This window comes from Limanda limanda, chromosome 5 (assembly GCF_963576545.1).
Source record: "Limanda limanda chromosome 5, fLimLim1.1, whole genome shotgun sequence".
NCBI lineage: Eukaryota > Metazoa > Chordata > Actinopteri > Pleuronectiformes > Pleuronectidae > Limanda > Limanda limanda.
In genome coordinates this window covers 14070085-14089821 of record NC_083640.1, presented here as the reverse complement: position 1 = coordinate 14089821, position 19737 = coordinate 14070085, and the positions used below count along the sequence as shown (strand labels likewise).

At 41.9% G+C, this 19737-nt stretch overlaps 2 protein-coding genes across 2 annotated transcripts; one reads left to right on the top strand and one right to left on the bottom strand.

Annotated features, from left to right (window-relative positions):
* Positions 1 to 311: 311 nt before the first annotated feature.
* kctd10 (potassium channel tetramerization domain containing 10) lies at positions 312 to 3939 on the top strand. The gene is made up of 7 exons (XM_061071361.1): positions 312 to 381; positions 1244 to 1457; positions 1562 to 1731; positions 2084 to 2170; positions 2278 to 2330; positions 2440 to 2635; positions 2722 to 3939. Exons 1-7 carry the CDS (start codon positions 379 to 381, stop codon positions 2938 to 2940), a joined length of 942 nt encoding a protein of 313 aa, XP_060927344.1. The 5' UTR covers positions 312 to 378; the 3' UTR covers positions 2941 to 3939.
* Positions 3940 to 4079: 140 nt separating this feature from the next.
* myo1ha (myosin IHa) lies at positions 4080 to 11828 on the bottom strand. Its single transcript, XM_061071359.1, has 31 exons — positions 11682 to 11828; positions 11495 to 11610; positions 11206 to 11404; positions 11016 to 11096; positions 10389 to 10568; positions 10203 to 10301; positions 10011 to 10124; positions 9861 to 9932; positions 9646 to 9765; positions 9498 to 9565; positions 9276 to 9381; positions 9102 to 9182; positions 8937 to 9028; positions 8574 to 8668; positions 8412 to 8458; positions 8115 to 8195; positions 7389 to 7494; positions 7184 to 7301; positions 6956 to 7069; positions 6791 to 6867; positions 6635 to 6703; positions 6467 to 6551; positions 6217 to 6379; positions 6050 to 6133; positions 5867 to 5960; positions 5360 to 5415; positions 5139 to 5274; positions 4981 to 5051; positions 4642 to 4739; positions 4456 to 4555; positions 4080 to 4345 (listed from the first exon to the last, which is right to left on the bottom strand). The coding sequence occupies exons 1-31, from the start codon at positions 11802 to 11804 to the stop codon at positions 4319 to 4321; spliced, it is 3072 nt and encodes a 1023-aa protein (XP_060927342.1). The 5' UTR covers positions 11805 to 11828; the 3' UTR covers positions 4080 to 4318.
* Between the last annotated feature and the right edge of the window lie 7909 nt (positions 11829 to 19737).

Here is a 19737-nt window from a genome sequence, read left to right as displayed (position 1 = left end):
TTTTATATTTTGTATTAAGCTCAGAATGTGGGTGTTTTCGGAGAGGGACTGTTTTCACTGTTGCTCCGTCGGCAGCGGAAACGTGCAGGCTAAGGCTAAAAATAATTCAAGCTAATGTTTAAACGCGTGAACTACAAACAGAATGACAGAAAGTGAACTGAGGTAAAGTGCTGTGTCGCTACGTTAGTCTCGTTTCACTCATCTTGATCACTGTCAAACTCTCTGGAACCTTTAACACAAAGCTGTGAAATGTCCCTTTAAACGGCGCACAGGAAAGGTGACGTGATTTTCATAACTGCGCAGCGGCGGACCGGAAGGAAGTGGGTGTTAGCTGACTGACGTTAGCGAGACATATTTACGAAGTCGGCTGCGGCTTCTATGGTGAATATACTTGTGTTTTTATCAAACAACTAGCGACAAAACACCGCCGACGACACAAAAAGACAACAACTGTAACAGCCGGCGAAGCAATATATGTATTTTCTGCCAAATGTGTAATAATACAGCTAACTTTAGTCAATGCTAACTAGTTAGCTCGCTAATTAGCCGTGCTAGAGACAATTGAATTATGATTGACTGGGTGTAGATGGACTGGTGAACTTTACACAGAGAAATAAAAGCTGTAAACAGTAGAAGATGTGTCGTCCCGCTCGTTATTAGCGCGTTGAAGTCGATCGCAGCCTTATAATAAGTGTGAAGCGGTGTTGTTGAATTGTGTATCTTATTTTAAAGCTATCACGACAAGCTGAGCAGGAATAACATCGTCAGGAGACATAACAGCAATGCAGTTAAAACCCCTCAAAAAACATACAACTGTTTTGACCTCGTTGATTTGTGTCAACAGTAGCATCCGCTTTCATGTCGGTCATAGAGTTGGAAAAGTCTCGCTAATGAAATGCACGCGTCACTTCGTGTTTTCTGTATTTTGTCTTTCACAGTATTTTTTTATTTATTTTTTATCTTACTTATTGTAGTTGTTGAGCAACACTGTACAGCATGTTTCATTATCAGAGCATGGACACACACCATTATATAAATACTTGGTTTGTTAGCTCACTTTGAAAAGTTAGTTGATTAGTAACAAGTGAGTTCTTGGCTGAGATTCTAAGACACAAAATGCTGAGCCAACAATGGGTCAGAATTGTTTTTATTTACCTTTAAATAAAAGTTACTCTTAACTAAATACAATTTGTAACCAGCTAATCCACTTGTGGGTTCATCCTCTTGATATTTTCTGTTCCAGGAAGAGATGTCAGGAGAGAGTGTGGTGAGCTCGGCCATGCCTGCAGCTACAACCCGTACGACATCCTTCAAGGGCTCCAGCCCCAGCTCGAAGTATGTGAAGTTAAATGTGGGGGGGGCCCTGTACTACACTACAATGCAGACACTGACCAAACAGGACACAATGCTCAAAGCCATGTTCAGTGGCAGGATGGAGGTCCTCACTGACAGTGAAGGTGAGATGTTGCTGAAAATGATCTCATCATAAGCAAGGTTCATGTCATCCCTTCTCTCGCTGTGACCTATTACTAAGTAATTCTCCGCTGTTTTGTGTTCATAGGTTGGATCTTGATTGATCGCTGTGGGAAACATTTTGGAACGATCCTCAACTATCTGAGAGACGGAGCTGTGCCGCTCCCAGACAGCCGGCGGGAAACGGAGGAACTGCTCGCTGAGGCCAAGTATTACCTCGTCCAGGGCTTAGCTGATGAATGCTCGGCTGCCTTGCAGGTATCAACACTTCAGAGGGCTCTCAGTTAGGCACAGAAATATATTAATATATTGTTTAATAAATTGTTTGGTTTTTTAAAACTGAGTTTCAAAGTCAGTTTATTTTGAATATAACTTTTTTTTATGAACCAATAAGATCATATTATGATGGGCATAAAATAAGTGCAGATATTTTTTTTAAGTCAGTCTATGTAAGATTTCATAGTGACAGTTGATAACTTAAACAATGATGAGAGTTGCATATCCTTCATTACCTATGTCACTTTGTGCCACCAGGTGGCTTCCTTTCTCTTATGACTGCAGTTTTGCAGATGGAAACCTTTTTAATGGTGATTTTTTTTTGTTCCCCCAGAACAAAGAATCTTATGAACCTCTTTGTAAAGTGCCTCTGATGACATCATCTAAGGAAGAGCAGAAGCTTATTGCGACATCAAATAAGGTATAATATGTTTTTTATACATTTTGTAATTAACTTCTAGTGTTTCAATTTCAAGGTAAGACTCATTTGATTTCTATTTAAAAACTCCAAATTCCTTGTCTTCACAGCCTACTGTCAAACTTCTGTATAACAGAAGCAACAACAAATATTCATATACCAGGTGAGTTTTCTTGAACTGATGTCAGGAACCAATGTCTTATTTCCGATGGAACATTGTGAAATGCTGCAGGTTGTGTTAATGACTGTCCTCTATCTCCAAACCCTTCCAGCAACTCCGATGACAACATGCTGAAAAATATTGAGCTATTTGACAAGCTGTCCTTACGTTTCAACGGGCGAGTCCTTTTCATCAAAGATGTGATTGGAGATGAGATCTGTTGTTGGTCATTTTATGGCCAGGGGCGTAAGATTGCTGAGGTTTGCTGCACGTCCATTGTTTATGCCACAGAAAAGAAGCAGACAAAGGTGAGTGTACATCCATCAATTTGTTAATATGTCCACTCTTTTGGGTCGTTTCTCTGTTATCTCTCATGTAACACCCTCTCTCTTAGGTTGAGTTCCCTGAGGCGCGCATCTATGAGGAGACCCTGAACATCCTTCTGTATGAGTCCCACGACGGGAGGGGTCCAGACAATGCCCTGCTGGAGGCCACAGGAGGTGCTGCAGGACGATCTAATCATCTGGATGAGGACGAGGAGCGAGACCGAATTGAGCGAGTTCGTAGGATTCATGTCAAACGACCTGATGATCGCACACACCACCACCAGTGACCCGCCTCCTCTGACCCGTCAGCCTGTGTCTCGGACCCTGGACAGTCTTTGCACCACGCTTGTGCCTTACAACACCAGCGCCTCTCGCTCGCTCTCTCATGCTCACTCTCACAATCTTATTTTATCAGCTTTCTCTAGGAGACTACTATGAGATGAGTCATACAACAGAGTGCAGTGGTGAAGTGATTTTGTGTTTGTTTGTGTGTCCACTTGTCCTATTTGTTGAGTGGTCGACAGGCTGTTGTGATCGTTATGATCACTCTTATCATTGTTTTTGCTTATGTGCAATGAAAACAAAAAATATATTGTCAGTATACATTTGTTAATTGAGGTGTGAACTAGATTACATCTAGGAGAACAATAATTATATGGAGTAAACAGCAAAAAATTAGTGTATGTAATTTTTTCTTTCCTTGTGGTCCTGACGGGTCCACTGCAACAGCAGTGGATGAAGAAGTTGAACACAATGAGGCCACAGGGTGGCACTGTTTTACTCTTAGAAGATGTTTTCAAGGCTATTTTGTAGCCTGCAGATACTAGCAATTAAACCTTTTTAAAATATACTTTTTTTGATATATGTAAGATATCACAGGTGGATGCAACATTTTACTGTAGTGCTTCTGCCACATTTACTTTAACAATATGCATTTCCCCTTCACTAAATGATTATTATTCTCAGTGGAGGAAACTTGAGCTGTGTCCTGAGGTGTTAAATGTACTGGGTTGATTGATTGATGGATGCTGAGGTTGAAGTGAATGACTGTTACCAGAGATGTACCCGGCAGGAAGGGAATCCTGTCTACAAGCTTTTAACAGGGAGAGAAATTAGACCTGTCCTTCGTCGCTGCATTCATCGCAGAATGTCCTGTTTGCACACAATAGGTTTAAGTTGAAATATGTCTAACAATCACCCTACTTGTAGTTCTGTTGCACAGAAGTGACCATATATGTATGTTTTATATTTATATCTACTTTATCACAAATAAATTTTTACAACCATTCTGTTTTACATTCTCATATTATGACACGTGGCGAAAGTTTCAACACCAGAATGAGACGATCTTTTCAAGCTGAGTGTCTTGCATTGTGTTGATTTACACTCGAGTGTCAACCCTTGTTTTCAACTTTAGTGCCAAAAACAACGAAGATAAAAAGATGGTGAAATTAACCTTTCAGTGCAATTTAATAGTCTTTGGTGAAAAATTACTTTTAGTACTGTGAGTGGATGAAAAACAAAGATGTCATTGTCGAACGAACGAGTTTATCCAGGGTTTGTAAAGTGCAGCTCTTTCTGCTCAGGCGCAGACATGTCGATCTTCCCTTCAAGGGTCTCCTGATGAAATATGCAGAGGCTTCTTGTGTGTCTCCTCCTCACACGTTACCGTACCCGAGCCCGAGTGGTAACCTGCAGAGAAACCCAGTTTGTTTCAAAGTGATGTCTCCTCATCTGCAGATTCAATTCAGATCAGAGCGCATCAGTACATAAATTCTTCATCATCACCGGCCTCCACTCACCACCATGAGGTGTCCGTTCTTGGCCTTGTACACCATGGGCTCCGGTCCAGTGCTGAAGTCCACTGCACTCTCTTTCCCTGGCTGGGTTTCAATCTTGATACTAAGAATCAGGGCAAACAGGTGGATAGAGTCACATATCAAATTTAATTTATTTGAGATTCCTGTCTGACTTAGATACACACTCACCTGCCCTGAACCACTTTGATCACGTTTTGTTTGTTAGCAATGACACCGAGTTTGGTCAAAAACTCAAACAAGTGGTCACACTGCATCACCAGGTCCCCCTGAAACAACCACAGAATAAAAGAATGAATAGAAAATGTCATTTTCAAGAAACTGAAAATCTGTGAGGAAACTTCCTCTACGTATCTGAACTCTACAATTGAGGCAGCTTTTTCCTCTCTGTTAATAAGTTTGATTTGATCCACACAGATCAGATCACTCAGATTTACAATACAAATTCTTTTTTACTATGAATAAGAATTCTTTCTGAAAATCCTGAATATCTGCTGTATGTACACATACCTTCTGTTTGGGGTCCTCACATGTTATGTGGAAAACAATGGTGCCATCAGTCAAATTACTGACTGAAATACCTGCAGTGAGTGAAGAACAAGTTCAATCACACCTCAAAGCCTCCCTGATGGAGAAGTGTAAAGTGTGGAGCCTCGTGTTGAAGTGACCTTTGAGGAAGCTGTAGAGGACTCTCTGCGTGATCTTGGCCTCATCCACCACGTAGGCAGCCGTCTGGGTGAGGATGAGCTGCCGAGGCTTCGGTTTGAAACCGTTCCTGTGATACTTCACTACGGGGACAGTGTACTGCACAAACACAGGATACAACTCAGTGAGGCGTGTTGGATGTGATGCTGTTTTTCTCACTGGGTGTATGATGAGAGTTTATTACCTTGATGCGCTCATTACGAATCAACTGCATGACCTTCGGGTTTATGTCTTGTTCACCTGGAGATATTAAATGATGCAAAAAAAACAGTTGAAAACGCATCACTTATAAAGTACTAAAGGGCCTCGCTCCTAACTGCATCAGCGACTAATTAACCCTCTATGTGCCGGGCGTTCACGTAGATCTATAGATCTGTTGGTTTATCCCGGGCCTTTGCCCCAAAACTGTGCAGCAGTTTAAAGATTGAGATCAGACAGGCAACATCATTTGTGTCTTTAAAATCTGCTCATGAAGCATTTTAGGGTTTTATGAATGTTTGACATTATATTTTATTTCCCTCTGTTTTACGAACTGTTTATCTTTCCCTTGGTTTGATTGCTGTTCTTTTAATCTCCATTTTTCCTTTGTATCTGTGTACTGGAAAAATGCTGTATAAATAAAGGATATCATTATATTATTATTATTTAAAGAATCAAATGGTATTGTGACTACAGAATATCTGATACTTACTGATTCTGGTGTCTAAGAAAGGTGAAGCAACACTCTGTGGATAACCGTCCTTTTTCCCCTTGAAGAGGGAGCTGGTGACAAGTTTCATTTGAAACTGAGGGGATGAAAAAACAATATCAATCTCTCTAGAAACAGAACATGTGATGATCCAGTTTCATACAGCAGGTTCAACATGGGAGATACCTGTGCTTTCTTCTGGGGTGTGATTCCCCTCACATACCTCCGCACCATGAGGCGGTAGTGAAGCGTACGCAGGGTCTCTGATGCCTGGCAAGAACAGAAACATGCACAAAATAAAATGTCAGCATGTCATTTATCTGTTTGGCTATGGAAGCGATGAACCAGTTCACCTCTTTGACCACAGCTGGTGGAGTTAACCAGGTGGTTTTATCCAAAACGGTCTTTGGCAGATTGAGTTTGAGTCGGTTCAAGTAACTCTGCCTCACAAAGACCAGGTACTCGGAGTTGTCCGTGCTCTTAGCCTCTCCTCTGGTCATGTAGCCTTTAATGAATCTGACACAGGTTGTTAAATATTAGTTTATCAAATAACAGGGGGGGGAGGGGTTGAGCTGTGGGATGATGATATTTCTTCTTTCTTACTTCTTGATGACTTTCACAGCCCAGGCTCTCTTCTCTCTCTCCTTCCGAGCCTGCACTCCTCTCCAACAAGTTTCAATCTTAGTGGCTGAGGATGTGAGGAAGATAACAGGGGGGGTGTGATTGCAGAATGGTACGTCCCCCTTCGAGATCATGTGCTGTGAGACTCACCAGCTTCTTTTTGTTTCCTGAATTCTCCTTTCGCCCTGTACCCTCTGTATTTGGCCTGGAGTCTTGTCGCTGCAGGTTCAGAGCATTAGGCTGGATCATTGTGCAGATATAGGGATGAGCTATTATTAAATCGTTTTAGAGCTGATTTACACTCACCTAGTTCATGTTTACATCTCTCATAAGCATCCTCTGTGGCATAAAGTGTCCTCGGGTGGCGGATGAATATTTTTGTTCTAAAACAAATGAGGGTTAAAAAAAAGGCTCTCGGTTACTCCTGGTTTAAAGTGCATTTGCTCTGTTGTAATTAGGAAGTGTCCTCACCGCCCCATTTTGTATTCGTTTGGCATGTAGCCCAGATGTTGAATCAGCACTTCCACTCCGTCAGCGGGCATTCCTCTCCAGTGAGGCCAGGTGGCCGGGCACAGAGGTTTGTATCTGTGAGATACAGCAACAGCCCACACGGGATGTTTTAAATGAAGCAGAAAAGGAAGAACTCAATTAAACAGGTTCTTTAATTTGAAAAAAACAAAGTCCTGTGCTCCGTCATACCTCTTCAAGAAAACCTCATATTTGCGTCTGTAAGCGAAACCCGCTCGTCGGACCCTGAGGTGCTCCATTAGGCCCAGGTACTTCACCTGGTGTCTGATCAGTGCTTCGTCAAACTGACCTGTGAGTTTGGGAGCGAGACGAGGATCGAATTCACTCCTTCATGGAAACAAAACATCTAAATGTGCTTCTCCATCAATTCAAGTACCTGGCTGTTTGGACTCATTGGATTTAAGACAACGTATGTACCAGGCCTCCTTAGCCATGAGGATCTCTGTCAGCTTCAGCAGGCTGCTCTTAAACTGGGTCGCCACCTACAGACACAACACCAGGGAGGTAATCCCCAACAGTTCATCTGTCAGATCCATATGGCTCCATGATGACACAGGCCCTCTGCCACTGACTTGTAAATGAAAGAATGACTTGTCTTTGTCTCAGAGGTCAATCTACATAATCCAGACCATTTACTAATTTGTTTCTTCTCATTTCATAATCTCTACAGTGTACTAGAGCTCGACCAATATAGATTTTGGGGGCCTGTGTCAAAACCGATATTAGTGAGTACAAATTTGTGATACTGATGTATTGGCTGATATATTTAAAATTTAATTGCAGCTTGATATTTTACAGTCTAAACATAAATATATATCCTTATTCACAATAAATAAAAAGATCTGAATACTTGAATTAAGAAAATAAACATGTTTTTTTCAGTGTAAAACTGTCGTGCAAACTTCATATCAGCCACATATTGTACACATATTCTCTCTGAATACATCGCAGGGTGTATCACATGTGTGCTGTGTTGGCTCCAGTCCTTTCTTCAAGGCAAAGATCATTTGTAAGCTTGATAATAAATCTCAGCTATAGCAAAGTATTTCGAATTATATATTACTTTGGATGATATGGAGAGAGAAATCTTATTATGACTCACTGTTTCTGGTCTCCGCCTGCTGTCTAGAGCCATGGTGGAGAAGCACTCTTTGACTATGGCATTTTTAGACTGACACATCAGCTATGAGAAGGTGTATAAACACACACACACACACACACACACACACACACACACACACACACACACACACACACACACACACACACACACACACAAAGCAACATATTAATTTCAAGTTCATTTGCCATTTCCCTCTTGCTTCATTTTCACCGCAGGAGCTAAATCTCAGCTTATTTTCTGTCTCACATCATATAAAGTAGAAAACTGTTGACTCACATCTTTTATGTTTCTGTATAACAGGTCGTTATTTTTGTCCAGGAAACCTAGAACATCACAGCGGAAATAAAAACAAATACACCAGGAGTCATGGACTGTTTCTGAGCCGAAACTGAAAAAAGATTTAGATGTTTGGGGCCTCAGATTGTGATTCCTTTTTACCCACAACACAGTAGGTGACCTCCCCGGCATAATGCAGGAGACGGAAATCTCCCCTCTCCAGAGTCTTACGTGTCACTTTGTCGGCCAGTTTGTGCCTGTAAAGAGGTGGAGAGAGACGGAGGGATGAAGAGTGAGAGGCGAATCCTAATCCTCCATCTCTATCGGCTCACTGTCGGCTCACTCACCAGTCGCACGGTGAGCAGAACCATGATACTCACTCAGTATCATTTAGATGTATTTAATTGAACAACCACTTCATTATCAAATGTGACTTGATACATGGTGTTCCAATGCAAGACTATTTAAGATTTAGTTTATCCAGAGCAAATGTCAATACTCTCTTGCAAATCGAAGTCGACTCACGTGACAAAGTGCGGGTGATTTCCCATCTTATCCTCCAGTCTGTCCAGGAAGGTGAGATCTGTGGCTTCTCCTGGTCTCAGACACTCCTCATCCTGCAGGAGAGTTATTTCGCACACTTTCACAATATTTTATGGTTACAGTGTATTTGAAAAGCGTCTTACATACCAGTATGGATATGATTCCTCTGTGTTTCTCCTCAACCAGATCACAGATGATCTTATTATTGAAGAATTGTACGGGCTCCCACTAGGGAAAGGTCCCAAAAAACAGAAAGTGAATTAAAATCTATATAATGCAAATTAATGTAAACACTTCTTTTTCCCGGGTCGTCAGGATTACCTCGATATCCTCCGCTTCGTATTCCTCCTGCTCAGACTTGAGTGTCAACTGGATAAAAAGCTGCTGCAGCTTCTCGTTGCAATAGTTTATACAGAACTGCTCAAAACTGCGGAAACAAAAAACATCTCAGATTAAATATCCAGAAGTTGACAATTTTTCTTGAAGAATTCATCAAACCCTAACATTAAATTGTGCTAAAATATATGAAAATGGCTGAAATACCTGTTAACATAGAACACCTCAAAGCCATAAATGTCCAGAAGCCCTATTACAGTCTTTCTTGTAGAGTCCTGGTAGAAAAACAGTTAGAATAGAAAGTCATCTTCATTGGTTCAGTTTGTCATCTGTTGCCCGCTCTTCTTCTTCTCACCTTGTTCTCCATGGACTCGTTGATCCTGTTGACTAGCCAGGTGAAGGTCTGTCCGTACATGGCCTTAGCCAGGGCATCTCTGGCGTAGATGGCGTGATCGATTGTGAACGGGCTGAGGACCTTTCCACAGATACAGAATCGTTTTAAGTAGAACTTGAAGTTTAAGAATTTTAAATATAAACACTGTCTTCTGATGAATGAAACCAAAGGACCACCTGATCTTTACTGGCCTCGATCTTCCTGTACGTCAGTCCCTCTTGTAGAGTCTGAGCATCAACCCCGAGTAGCTGCGAGAACATAAAACGTGAAATGAGTTTCGTCTTTGACTTTTTGTGACGATGCCACACATTATGATGTCTTCTTACATTTGAGACCCAGCGTAGTGCTCCGTTGTTGCTCAGGAGGGCACGGCCTTTACTGTCAGGGTCAAACTCAATGTTCCCCAAATGGAGGACACTCGCAATTATTCCAAACAAGTGCTGCACAGACAAAAAAAAAACATTTCAAACATGATGTGAAAACTGCAGGGTCCCAGTGAGCAACAGCAGCCAACTCACATTAGTGTTGATCTCGTCGATGCTGATGACCTGCAGTGCATTTTTGACCGTTTTCCATTCGTTCTTGTCATTAATGGAGGACACAATGGCACACTCTCCCTGTCAAAGAGAGTAAACGACACAATGACAAAATTGTACGAGTGTCTCATCTAATTCATCACACCACGATTGCAGTGATGTTAATACCTGGGTAAGATACTTGTAGTGCTGGCAGTCTCTCTCCAGGCCCAGCTGGTGGAGCAGGTCGTCCTCTCCTCCCTGCACCAACTGGTAGAAGATGTGGAAGTTTCTCTCCCCGTGATTCTGGTGCACCACCCTCGACTTCTCCAACAGGTAGTTCAGGATGTGGCCTCCGACTGCTTCCCCCTAGAGGCATCATCATCCTAAAGACAGCAGCTCTACAACTTGCAAAAAACACACACAGCCTATGGTACAGTGGCCCGATTGAAAAGAGTTTTCGAGGATAAAGTATGATCTTTTTGAAAACTTATTTTCCAGAACTGTGAAAGGATAGTTGTGGCTCATATTGTATTTTGAGATTAATTTCTATTGGATTAACAAATTGATCCTTTGATTTCTGCAATTTAACCCTAAAGTCATTTAAGGCTTCTTATTTGAAGATTAACCAATTTTCTTTTTGATAGGCTTAGCTTCTCATTTTAATTTTGCACATTTCAACCATCCACAGGTTCCCAAAAGTAACCAAAGTAGTATTTCTCCTTATTTTTTATTTCATAACACTCTTCATTTTAAATTTTCTTATTTATAGTATACTGGAATTGTTTTCGGAGACACTTGCCACCTGACGTTTACCTCACTGTCAAACTGAATGTCCATATACTTCCCAAACCGACTTGAGTTGTCGTTTTTTAGTGTTTTGGCGTTCCCAAAAGCCTGCAGAAAAACACACACACATATCAACCATATCACACAGAATAATAAATGTCAGCAAGTCCTTCTTTTTGGTTTGTCTTTACAATGATGTCACAGGAAGTGGTCAGACCTCGAGGACAGGGTTGGACATGAGCATTTTGTCCCGTACTGTGTTGAGCAGAGCGGTGCTCGGACAGCTGACGGCGTAATACTGCAGAATCTTCTTGGAGGCCTCAGTCTTTCCGGCTCCGCTCTCCCCAGAGATGAGGATGAAGTGATTGTTGAACTCAGTCAGCATGGTGTGGTAAGCGTTGTCTGCCAAGGCGTAGCTGCAGGGAGGCAAAACCAATCCTATTTCTTATTTCAACCTCGGGTCACTGCACATGCACCCTCACATTCGCATTATAGATAATACTCACATGTGTGGTGGAAGCTCAAAAAAGTTGACACCCATGTAGAGATCCATCTGTTTGCTATTGTACATGTCCAGCTCTTTATAAGGATTAACAGACACTAACAAAGTGCCGATGTACGTCTAAAAGAAAGAGTTAAAAGTTACATATATGTACTGTGAAAGTGCACATCAGGGTTTTACTACACACTCACATATATGAGATCCTTGTTGAAGCGTTTCTTCAGGTTGCTTAGGAAGGCCTCCTCTGTGGTTTCATCCAGGAGGACAAAATCCTGGATTCCCACCCGGTCCCTGGCAGTCAGGGCGCCCTCCATGTCCAGCTGACCCTGAGCAACAGGTCGTATCAACCATTAGTGACCTAGATACAAAGACCTCAGTGCAGCTGGAGTGAGTTTAAAATGCTGGTATTCAGCCCCATTATCTGCAAATTTATATATTTCTAAAACACATGTATGGATCCAATTCTTCATAGTTGTAAGTTTGAGATTGTCAGAGTTTAAAGCTTTATAATTGTGTGTATTTATCACTGAGAGAAATTCAGAATTTAAGAGGAAGCAGCCTCTGCCAAAGTTACTATAACAAGTGCAACACATCTTTGCATGCATAACAATGAAGTCTAAATTTTGAAGTGTATTTTGGCAAATGCAGCTGGATGAATAAATGTTGGAATAAATGTCTCTGTGGGGGAGGACCGCACTGGAAAAAGCCCCAGGAAAAGCACAAACATGGTCCCTGTTAGTTCAATTGAAATGAGAGGTCCAGAGGTCCTATGCGTCTTTGAAGCAAAGCTCTGTGATTGTGCGGACGAACAGACAGAAGCTAATGATCACTACACAGCACACAGAGACCTTGGCCGGCAGCCCACGGTTCACCAGAGCTGACGCCTACATAACACACTGTGCAAATGGACTCAGGGAGCCCGAAACAGCGGCACATTTAAAAAGCATAGTGGGAAAAATTCCACCAATCTGTTTTGCATTCTCAGCACCAACACTTAGACCAAAGGTTTTCCCAGCTTTTGTTGGTTTTGTATTTTTCTCTCTCTCTCTCTCTCCCTCCTTTGGAAGCAGAAGTCCTTTGATTCTCAACTCTCTCTGTAAAAACATTAAAAAAGATAATCCATTGGATCTAATTGACACAAAGCCCTCCGTTCCCCCTCCTCCCCTGCTTCTATCCTCCGCCTATGGCCCTCGTTTCTTCTGAGAAAGGCCAAGTGTTTTTGTCCTGTAAATACCACGGAGCGGAGACAAAAAAGACGTCTTTAAAATGCAGTCTACAATCCATTACACATATTCCCCCTGCATATCCATTCAGTAATTATTCATTAGAAAACATTTAACGTCACAGTGAATTTCACACTAGGCAGTCGAAACACAATGGAGGAGATTTGGCCTATTTTGGGGTGAGGAGTTGGGGAGGGGTTGGCTGTACAGAGGAAGGGTGAGGGCGAAGGGGGGGGGGGGCAGGAGGGGAGCAGCATTTGTCTGATCTGAGAACCTCTGAAACGGGGCCATCTTGAGACAACGGGGCAGACTAAACGCTGCAGTAACGGTCTGTGTCCCGCTGCTTGCTGTGACACTCATTTAGTTTGCCCCGGGGGCGAACAATAGAGGCTTGTTCTTAGCAATCCTGTGCTGTAATTTGGACTTCATTACTCTGCTCACACGGGGCCCCATGGAAGGAGAGAGGAGGCTAGTCAGATGAGAGTTTTTTTTCCACCTGTCAGCCCCACATCCCCAGTGCTCACCCCCTCTACCCAACAATACCCCTCACCCCGTGTCCCCACCAATAACCCTTACCCGACCCCCTTCCCAGAGCCGCCCCCCCCACCACCCACCCATTTTAAGCCAATGAGACAGGTGAACAATATCATTGAAGGAACTCTTTTTTGCACGTCAGAATCAATCTGCCGATGTAATGGTAGCGGTGCTGGTGTGGGCTATCCGTGACACCCCCTTTGCTTCATGGGAACAAACTTCTCTCGGGGCAGCACAGGCAGACAATATGCTGGGACAGCGTGACTTAGGGATCTGCCATACAGTATTACAAGTAATAACATGAACAGATAAGCCCCTGTCAAGAGGAGGGATAATGAATTCAGTGGGGATAATAACGCCTAAGTTTCTAGGTTTTCATTCAGCGCCCTGACAAAGTCCAAAGGTTTCAATTCAGGTTTCCTCTGGGGCCCTGCAGGTATTTCTTTTAAACAGATCTGTCCGCAGCACGCACAAGTGTTTCCAGTGACACTGCGCTAGAAAGGCTGAACACTGAGTGGGCGTTCAGGATTTCTTGTCCAGAGAGGACGGATAGAAGAAGTTTTCCTCATGCATGTGTTATTAGAAGCTTTGTGTGAATACGACCCGAGCGGACTGGACGGTAATACCAGTTATAATTAACAATCGATGGCCCAATATGATGCACAGCGGAAAGAATGATTATGTAATGAATCCACTGAGCCATTGTCAGATCAGGTGAATGGCCTCGCTACCTCAGAGCACAACCAATTGTATTTTAATTAAGAGATGGTCCCTCAACTTGGTCTAGAGTGTCAGTGTTGCCTGAGACAGAGTGACCTCATCCGTGTAAGGAGCAGGGGGAGGGGAGGAGGGAGGGAGGGAGGGAGATATAGGACACAGCAATTTACCAACTAATAGGAAGGTTTATCTCAACTCGTAACAAGAATAATGCACGATTATCTAGTTTGTAGGTGAAACCTCCACTTGAGCTTAAAGGTCATCATATGTCAGGACAACTAAAAGCTACTTCCTTACCTCCTGGTTCTGTATAGTTTCTATGGATCAGGCGACTGTTACCAAACACCTCTTGAAGCAAAATGTCAAAATATTGGCAAATACAAACATGATACACCTCTGAACACTGAATGCGGAGCTACAGCAAGCAGCCAGTCAGCTTAGCTTATCACAAATACTGCAAACATGTAGATTGTATGAAATGAAGCAACATTAACTTGGCTATGAACGCCTACATCTTGCACAGTGGGATCCAGAGTCAGTGCAGTTGCGATCCGCTGATGGGTCCAGAGAGGTCCCTTCAATACACACGCTCGACCAATCACAATTAGGTCTCATATTTAACTTAAATAACAGAGACCATGTTTATGTTTATTTGACATTTATTTTCATTCCATGTCCCAACGATTAACATGGAGCAGGCAGGATTTTTTTTTTTTAACCTATTCTGCAGCCAGCCACCAGGTTCGGTCCAGACCCTTTGGCTTCACTTACAAACTTATATAAACAATATCTGATGGTTTGAGTTGAATCCAAGCAAGTGGGAGAACAGCTTGGAGACCAGATCAAGGCTCCAGGAAGGCACTGCTTCCAGCCAGGAAACAGTCCAGCACATAAACCTCTTTAAAATAATGCAAATTATTTTATTGTAAATCAAACACACAGGTTTTTGTTATTAAGTTAAATTTGTTGTTTGAGGATTTTGTTGCCTTTGGACAGAGCCCCGTTATCTGTTCCCCCCGCTTCTGGTCTTTTATTCTGACCTAATCAAACTGGCTGCTGGTCGTAGCTTTTCACTGAAGTGTCGTTCACCATCTCATCTACCCGAGTCAGGGTGGAGAACACTTCTTGACTATATGGCGATTAATGACATTTGCCGATAAACATGAACGGGACTGAGAAGGTTTCAGCCAGAAGATGCAAGAGTCATAGCTTTCAAGTTTGATCCACTCTGAGCCCATAGTCTGAACTGACCCAAGCTGCTATTTGTTTGGTGGTAAAAACAACACATGATAAGACAAAAGAAAACCCAAACCTGCATCTCTGAAGCTTTTCTCCCGCCAGGTGCAGAATCTCAGTGGGGATCCACACCAGAACAAATCTCCTTTGGACCAGAGAAGTTAGACAAGAAGAGCGAGTCCTCCTGTGTCTCTCTGCATGGAGACAATCAGTGAATCTGTAGACGCTAGATTATTCACTGTTGTCCAGATTAAATTCAAAACCACTGTCCTCTCTGTTCTGTCTAGTGGCTCATTCATCCAGAATGCAGTAGTAGTACATTGATGGTGATGTTGCGTCGAGGCCTCTGAGCACATATGCTTCTCCACACCATCCTGACCCAGGCTCAGGCCACTGTGGGCCGGGTGCTTAATCATTCATGCTGTAGGAGGAGGAGAGACAGAGATCTTATTCAGTTCTTACCTGGGTATCTACTGCTCTACTGAGTGTAACATAACAATACAGAAACAAGATCCAAACTACACCAATCCAACCATCCCCCTTTCCCTCTCTCCTTGGTTCTCCGTCTCGCCTTCTCTTTACGTCTGAGCTCCATCACATCACTACCAGCAGAAAGAAAAGCCCGGAGGCTCTTTCTCCCTGCGTTCCAAGTCTAGGTCTGGTTACTGATCTTTGATTGGATGGATACATTACCAACTAATCATCAGCTGCTTTTATTACTCAGCATGACAATGCTTGTCAGCGGAGTGACATTGTTTAGAGCTGCCAATGCAATGTGGCTTCTGTGAAATGGCACTGGGTTGGTGCCCAAATGCAATTAGCACATTTTTTGCTTGGGTGACGGCAATTAGCAGATAACAGCTCCTCTAATTAAAGTTTCAGTGACAGCATTCAAATGTCAGAGTATTTATGTTTGCAGGGGCATTTCAAGTATGTATATTGTATCAGAGAGTTTACAGTGTGACGTTGGGAATGAAGCCAAAAATTCTCGGACTGACCTGACCTGAGAACATGTAGATTTGTGGAGCTTGAACTGAGATACTGGGATTCCCCTTGTTAAGTCATTATGGCCCTTCAACTCCAATTTAGATGTGCTCATGGGAAAATTTGTCTCGCAGCTATAAGATTAGATAATGTTAGAAAAGATTTGTACTGATATCAGCCAGGGAAAATCACTTGTTACAGTCGCACACAGTCAAAATTCGGTATACTCCACGTGAAAGTGTGACATAAAAAAAAACCATACAAATTAAAGTCAAATGAAAAATGTTGTTAAAATACAGAGGATATGTACATAATATACATCTTTAAACACAGATACAATTTTATTTGTTGAGAAATGTACTGGAGTGAAATATAGAACACACAGACTTAAATATAAAAAATGCAATAGTGGAGTATATACATAGAAATATGAAATATAAAAACATAAGCTTGCTCAGCTAAAATTTACACTATAGTAGCATACAAATAATTCATAATTAAATTAAGCAAAACTAAAACATACATTTTTATTGAATTGTATTTATTGTTCTTGGGAAGCACTTTGAAACTTGTTTTAAAAAAAATGTATTTACAGCAGATATATTAAGGACTGTAATAATAATAGAGGCTTATGTCTCTGTCTCAGTTGACTTGCTGACTGAAGTTAATGAGCAAGAAAACATTAATTGATCTATCACTATTAAATAAGGGTTGATTTGATACAGGAATATTAATTTCTAATGAATATTAACAGTCATTTTTCTTCTGTGTACGAAAAACAAATGACTTAGGTAAAGTAGCTACACCCTGTGGTGGGAGTGATATTATGTTTACCTGTGTAACCTGGCAACCACCATCAGAAAACACACCCTCACACACACACACAATGCGAGGTAACACAGGATTCTGCTTGCTCTGCTCTAGTGACCTAAGTGTGAGAAAAGCTCAGGTTTCATTCAAATTATGGATTGTTTCATATTTGGAAAGCTCTCAGTCAATTGGGCAATAGTGGGAGACCACTTCAGCGTTCAACATATTTTAATTATTCACTAACTGCTCCAGAAAAGTTGTCAAGGTTACCTCTGCTGTCGACCCACCTCTCCCCCGGCCCAGCGGCCCGGCAATGCTTGTCCAATCTTAACAAGCTTTGTGCTACCCACTGGGCTCTGATTCAGCACGAGACCCGGCAAATCCAATTACACAGGAGTCAGAGAGGTTGATTTTCCCATTATAGATTCCATGCTGAGAATGAGAGCTGATGATAACACTCACATCACACCACTACAGCCCCACCCCTCCTTCTTTTCTCCTCCTTATTTTGTCTCCATTTCACTGTGTCCCTCCTTTTATTTCTGCACCTCTTCCTATCTAATTCCTCTTTTCCCAAAGAGCCTCTTTCTTCCCCCTGTCCCTTTCTTTGGATCTCTCCCTCTTTCATAGTCCATTATTCTAATTTTTCAGAGCAGCGTAACGAAGGCCAGGCCCTGTCATCATTTCAGGCCCAAAATGCTGGGTCAGTAAGGTTAGTTCATACTCCACATTGAATATATTTTTACCCAAAAACAAAAATCATGTACATAAATGTAACATCATTAGCCGGGATTTCTTATTCGGCCCCATTTTTATGTACTGTAGCTTTAAATATAATTGGTTTACACTTGATTTGACACCAATAATACACATATTTGTCAGTCTGAATAACCTTTAAAAAGGTCACTGCAAAAACTAAATGCAAAAGTATTTAGACAACTTGACTTCGGGGTGTGTGACTGCCATCCTTAGTGGACCCCATGAGCCTGCTGTGCCACATGAAAAGCAAATAGGAGCTCTTTTGGAAGTGAGGTTCTTTTACACTCAATCGGCTCTGACGAAAGCAAAGGACTTTTGGTCCATCTTTAGCCTTTAGGCCACTAAAAAGGACTGACCTTGCCTCAGACCAGAGGCTTTGGTGTTGACACAGTCCACTGAGAGGTCAGTACCATTGACCCCTCTAAACCCTGAAGACAGGGTCCTCTGTGATCCTCGGGGACAATAAGATTGGGGAGTCCGACAGTCGTCTGTGGAGAGGAGAAGACAATGTGATGGGACCTGTAGTGACATCTGTTAATAACCATTGACCAATGAGGACCAATACTCTGTCAGTGCATTAAAAATCCAGTGCAGCTCAAACTCTCCCTTCTTCAGCACAGACAGAAGGCTCATAGTTAAAAAGTACTCATATCCTTAACTTAAGTAAAACTAGCAATAAAACACTTTTTAAAAACTGTATTACAAAACAAAAGCATTGAGAATGTTGCTTTAATGCAAATATGAAACATTATTATAAAAGCATATTCAAAGTAAGGATCAGTGGATTTGTATATTTTGTATGTCCTTTGTTTTGATGCACAAAGATATGATAAATATTTTTCATACATTCTTCTTTTGCTGCTGGATAATATTATCTATTTAATATAGGATATATATGATTTATGATAACTACACTTAAAAAGTAGTGAAGTAGAAGTATAAATAAGAAACACTTGAATACAGTGGTAGGCTTCTTCAAAACAACAGTTCTTGTGTGAATGAAGACTGGTGATTCAATGAGTCAGCAACACATTGAGCTCATTGTTGTGAAAGGGTCAATTGTCCAGAGTAAGTAACAAAGCAGGGACATGAATTTTATCTTCATTGCATTTAGTGGCGAATATTTCAACAGTTTTAAAATCTCACCAGATAAAAGTAAAACTCATGGTTAAAAACCACAATGGATTAAGTGGGTTTTTTTTGGTGGTTTGGTTGAACTGACCTTTGACCCTGCATGAGACACAGTTAGTTTACTCGATGATAACTAAAGCTGTGTTCAGCTGCACTTTCAGTTTCAATCTTCAGTCTCAAGTTAAAATAAAATTAATAATTCCTCTGACACAAGAAACATTTAAAGAAACCACAAACTGGTAACATATACACAACTGGTAAATGGTCTTTTCCGACATGAATTAAGGAAAATGTCTGGACCCAAACGTCTGGAGCAGCAAGAGATTCTCCGGGTCAGACGCATTCAAAACAACAGGAACATTTCCAGAACATTCATTTGAGCGGTAGTGTAGAGCATGAAAGAGGCAGGACATAATGTATAAATTGTGCATTAAGGGTTTTGTTAACAGCTCATCAACACTGGCGTCTTCCCTTTCTCCTAGAAGCTCTCGAATCTAGATTTCTTTCCAAAGTCGATATCTTCCTCAGCATCTTCTATGTGTATGGCACCTCTTTTTGATCCTATAGGATAAATCACGCCCACTTGCAATTTCCCGGGCATTTCCTCACCGTATTCTCACATGAGCACAACTCAGATCTTCCACAGACATTTTACTTTGGGGTCTGGCAGGAAATCTTCGAGAGAATGTCCAGCACAACAGACAGTTCTCACTAACACCCCCCTTTGGAAAATCCAGACTTCTACTAATGTCTGAAATGTCTGCCGTGAGCCAGACTCACTCTGTGGAGGTGCGACTTCACCGAAACCTGTCGTAAGTCGTCCCTGTCTGTCGGACCTCTGACAGGACAACCC

What these genes read in the sequence shown, in the direction of transcription:
- kctd10 (XM_061071361.1), top strand. An exon ending in AACAAATATTCATATACCAG is followed by an intron (nt 2,331 to 2,439) that starts GTGAGTTTTCTT and finishes AAACCCTTCCAG; the next exon opens with CAACTCCGATGACAACATGC. An exon ending in CAGAAAAGAAGCAGACAAAG is followed by an intron (nt 2,636 to 2,721) that starts GTGAGTGTACAT and finishes CCTCTCTCTTAG; the next exon opens with GTTGAGTTCCCTGAGGCGCG.
- myo1ha (XM_061071359.1), bottom strand. Translation starts at nt 11,804, where the DNA reads ATGGAGGGCGCCCTGACTGCCAGGGACCGGGTGGGAATCCAGGATTTT. An exon ending in TATACAGAAACATAAAAGAT is followed by an intron (nt 8,196 to 8,411) that starts GTGAGTCAACAG and finishes ACCTTCTCATAG; the next exon opens with CTGATGTGTCAGTCTAAAAA. An exon ending in CACCAGCTGTGGTCAAAGAG is followed by an intron (nt 6,134 to 6,216) that starts GTGAACTGGTTC and finishes TGTTCTTGCCAG; the next exon opens with GCATCAGAGACCCTGCGTAC.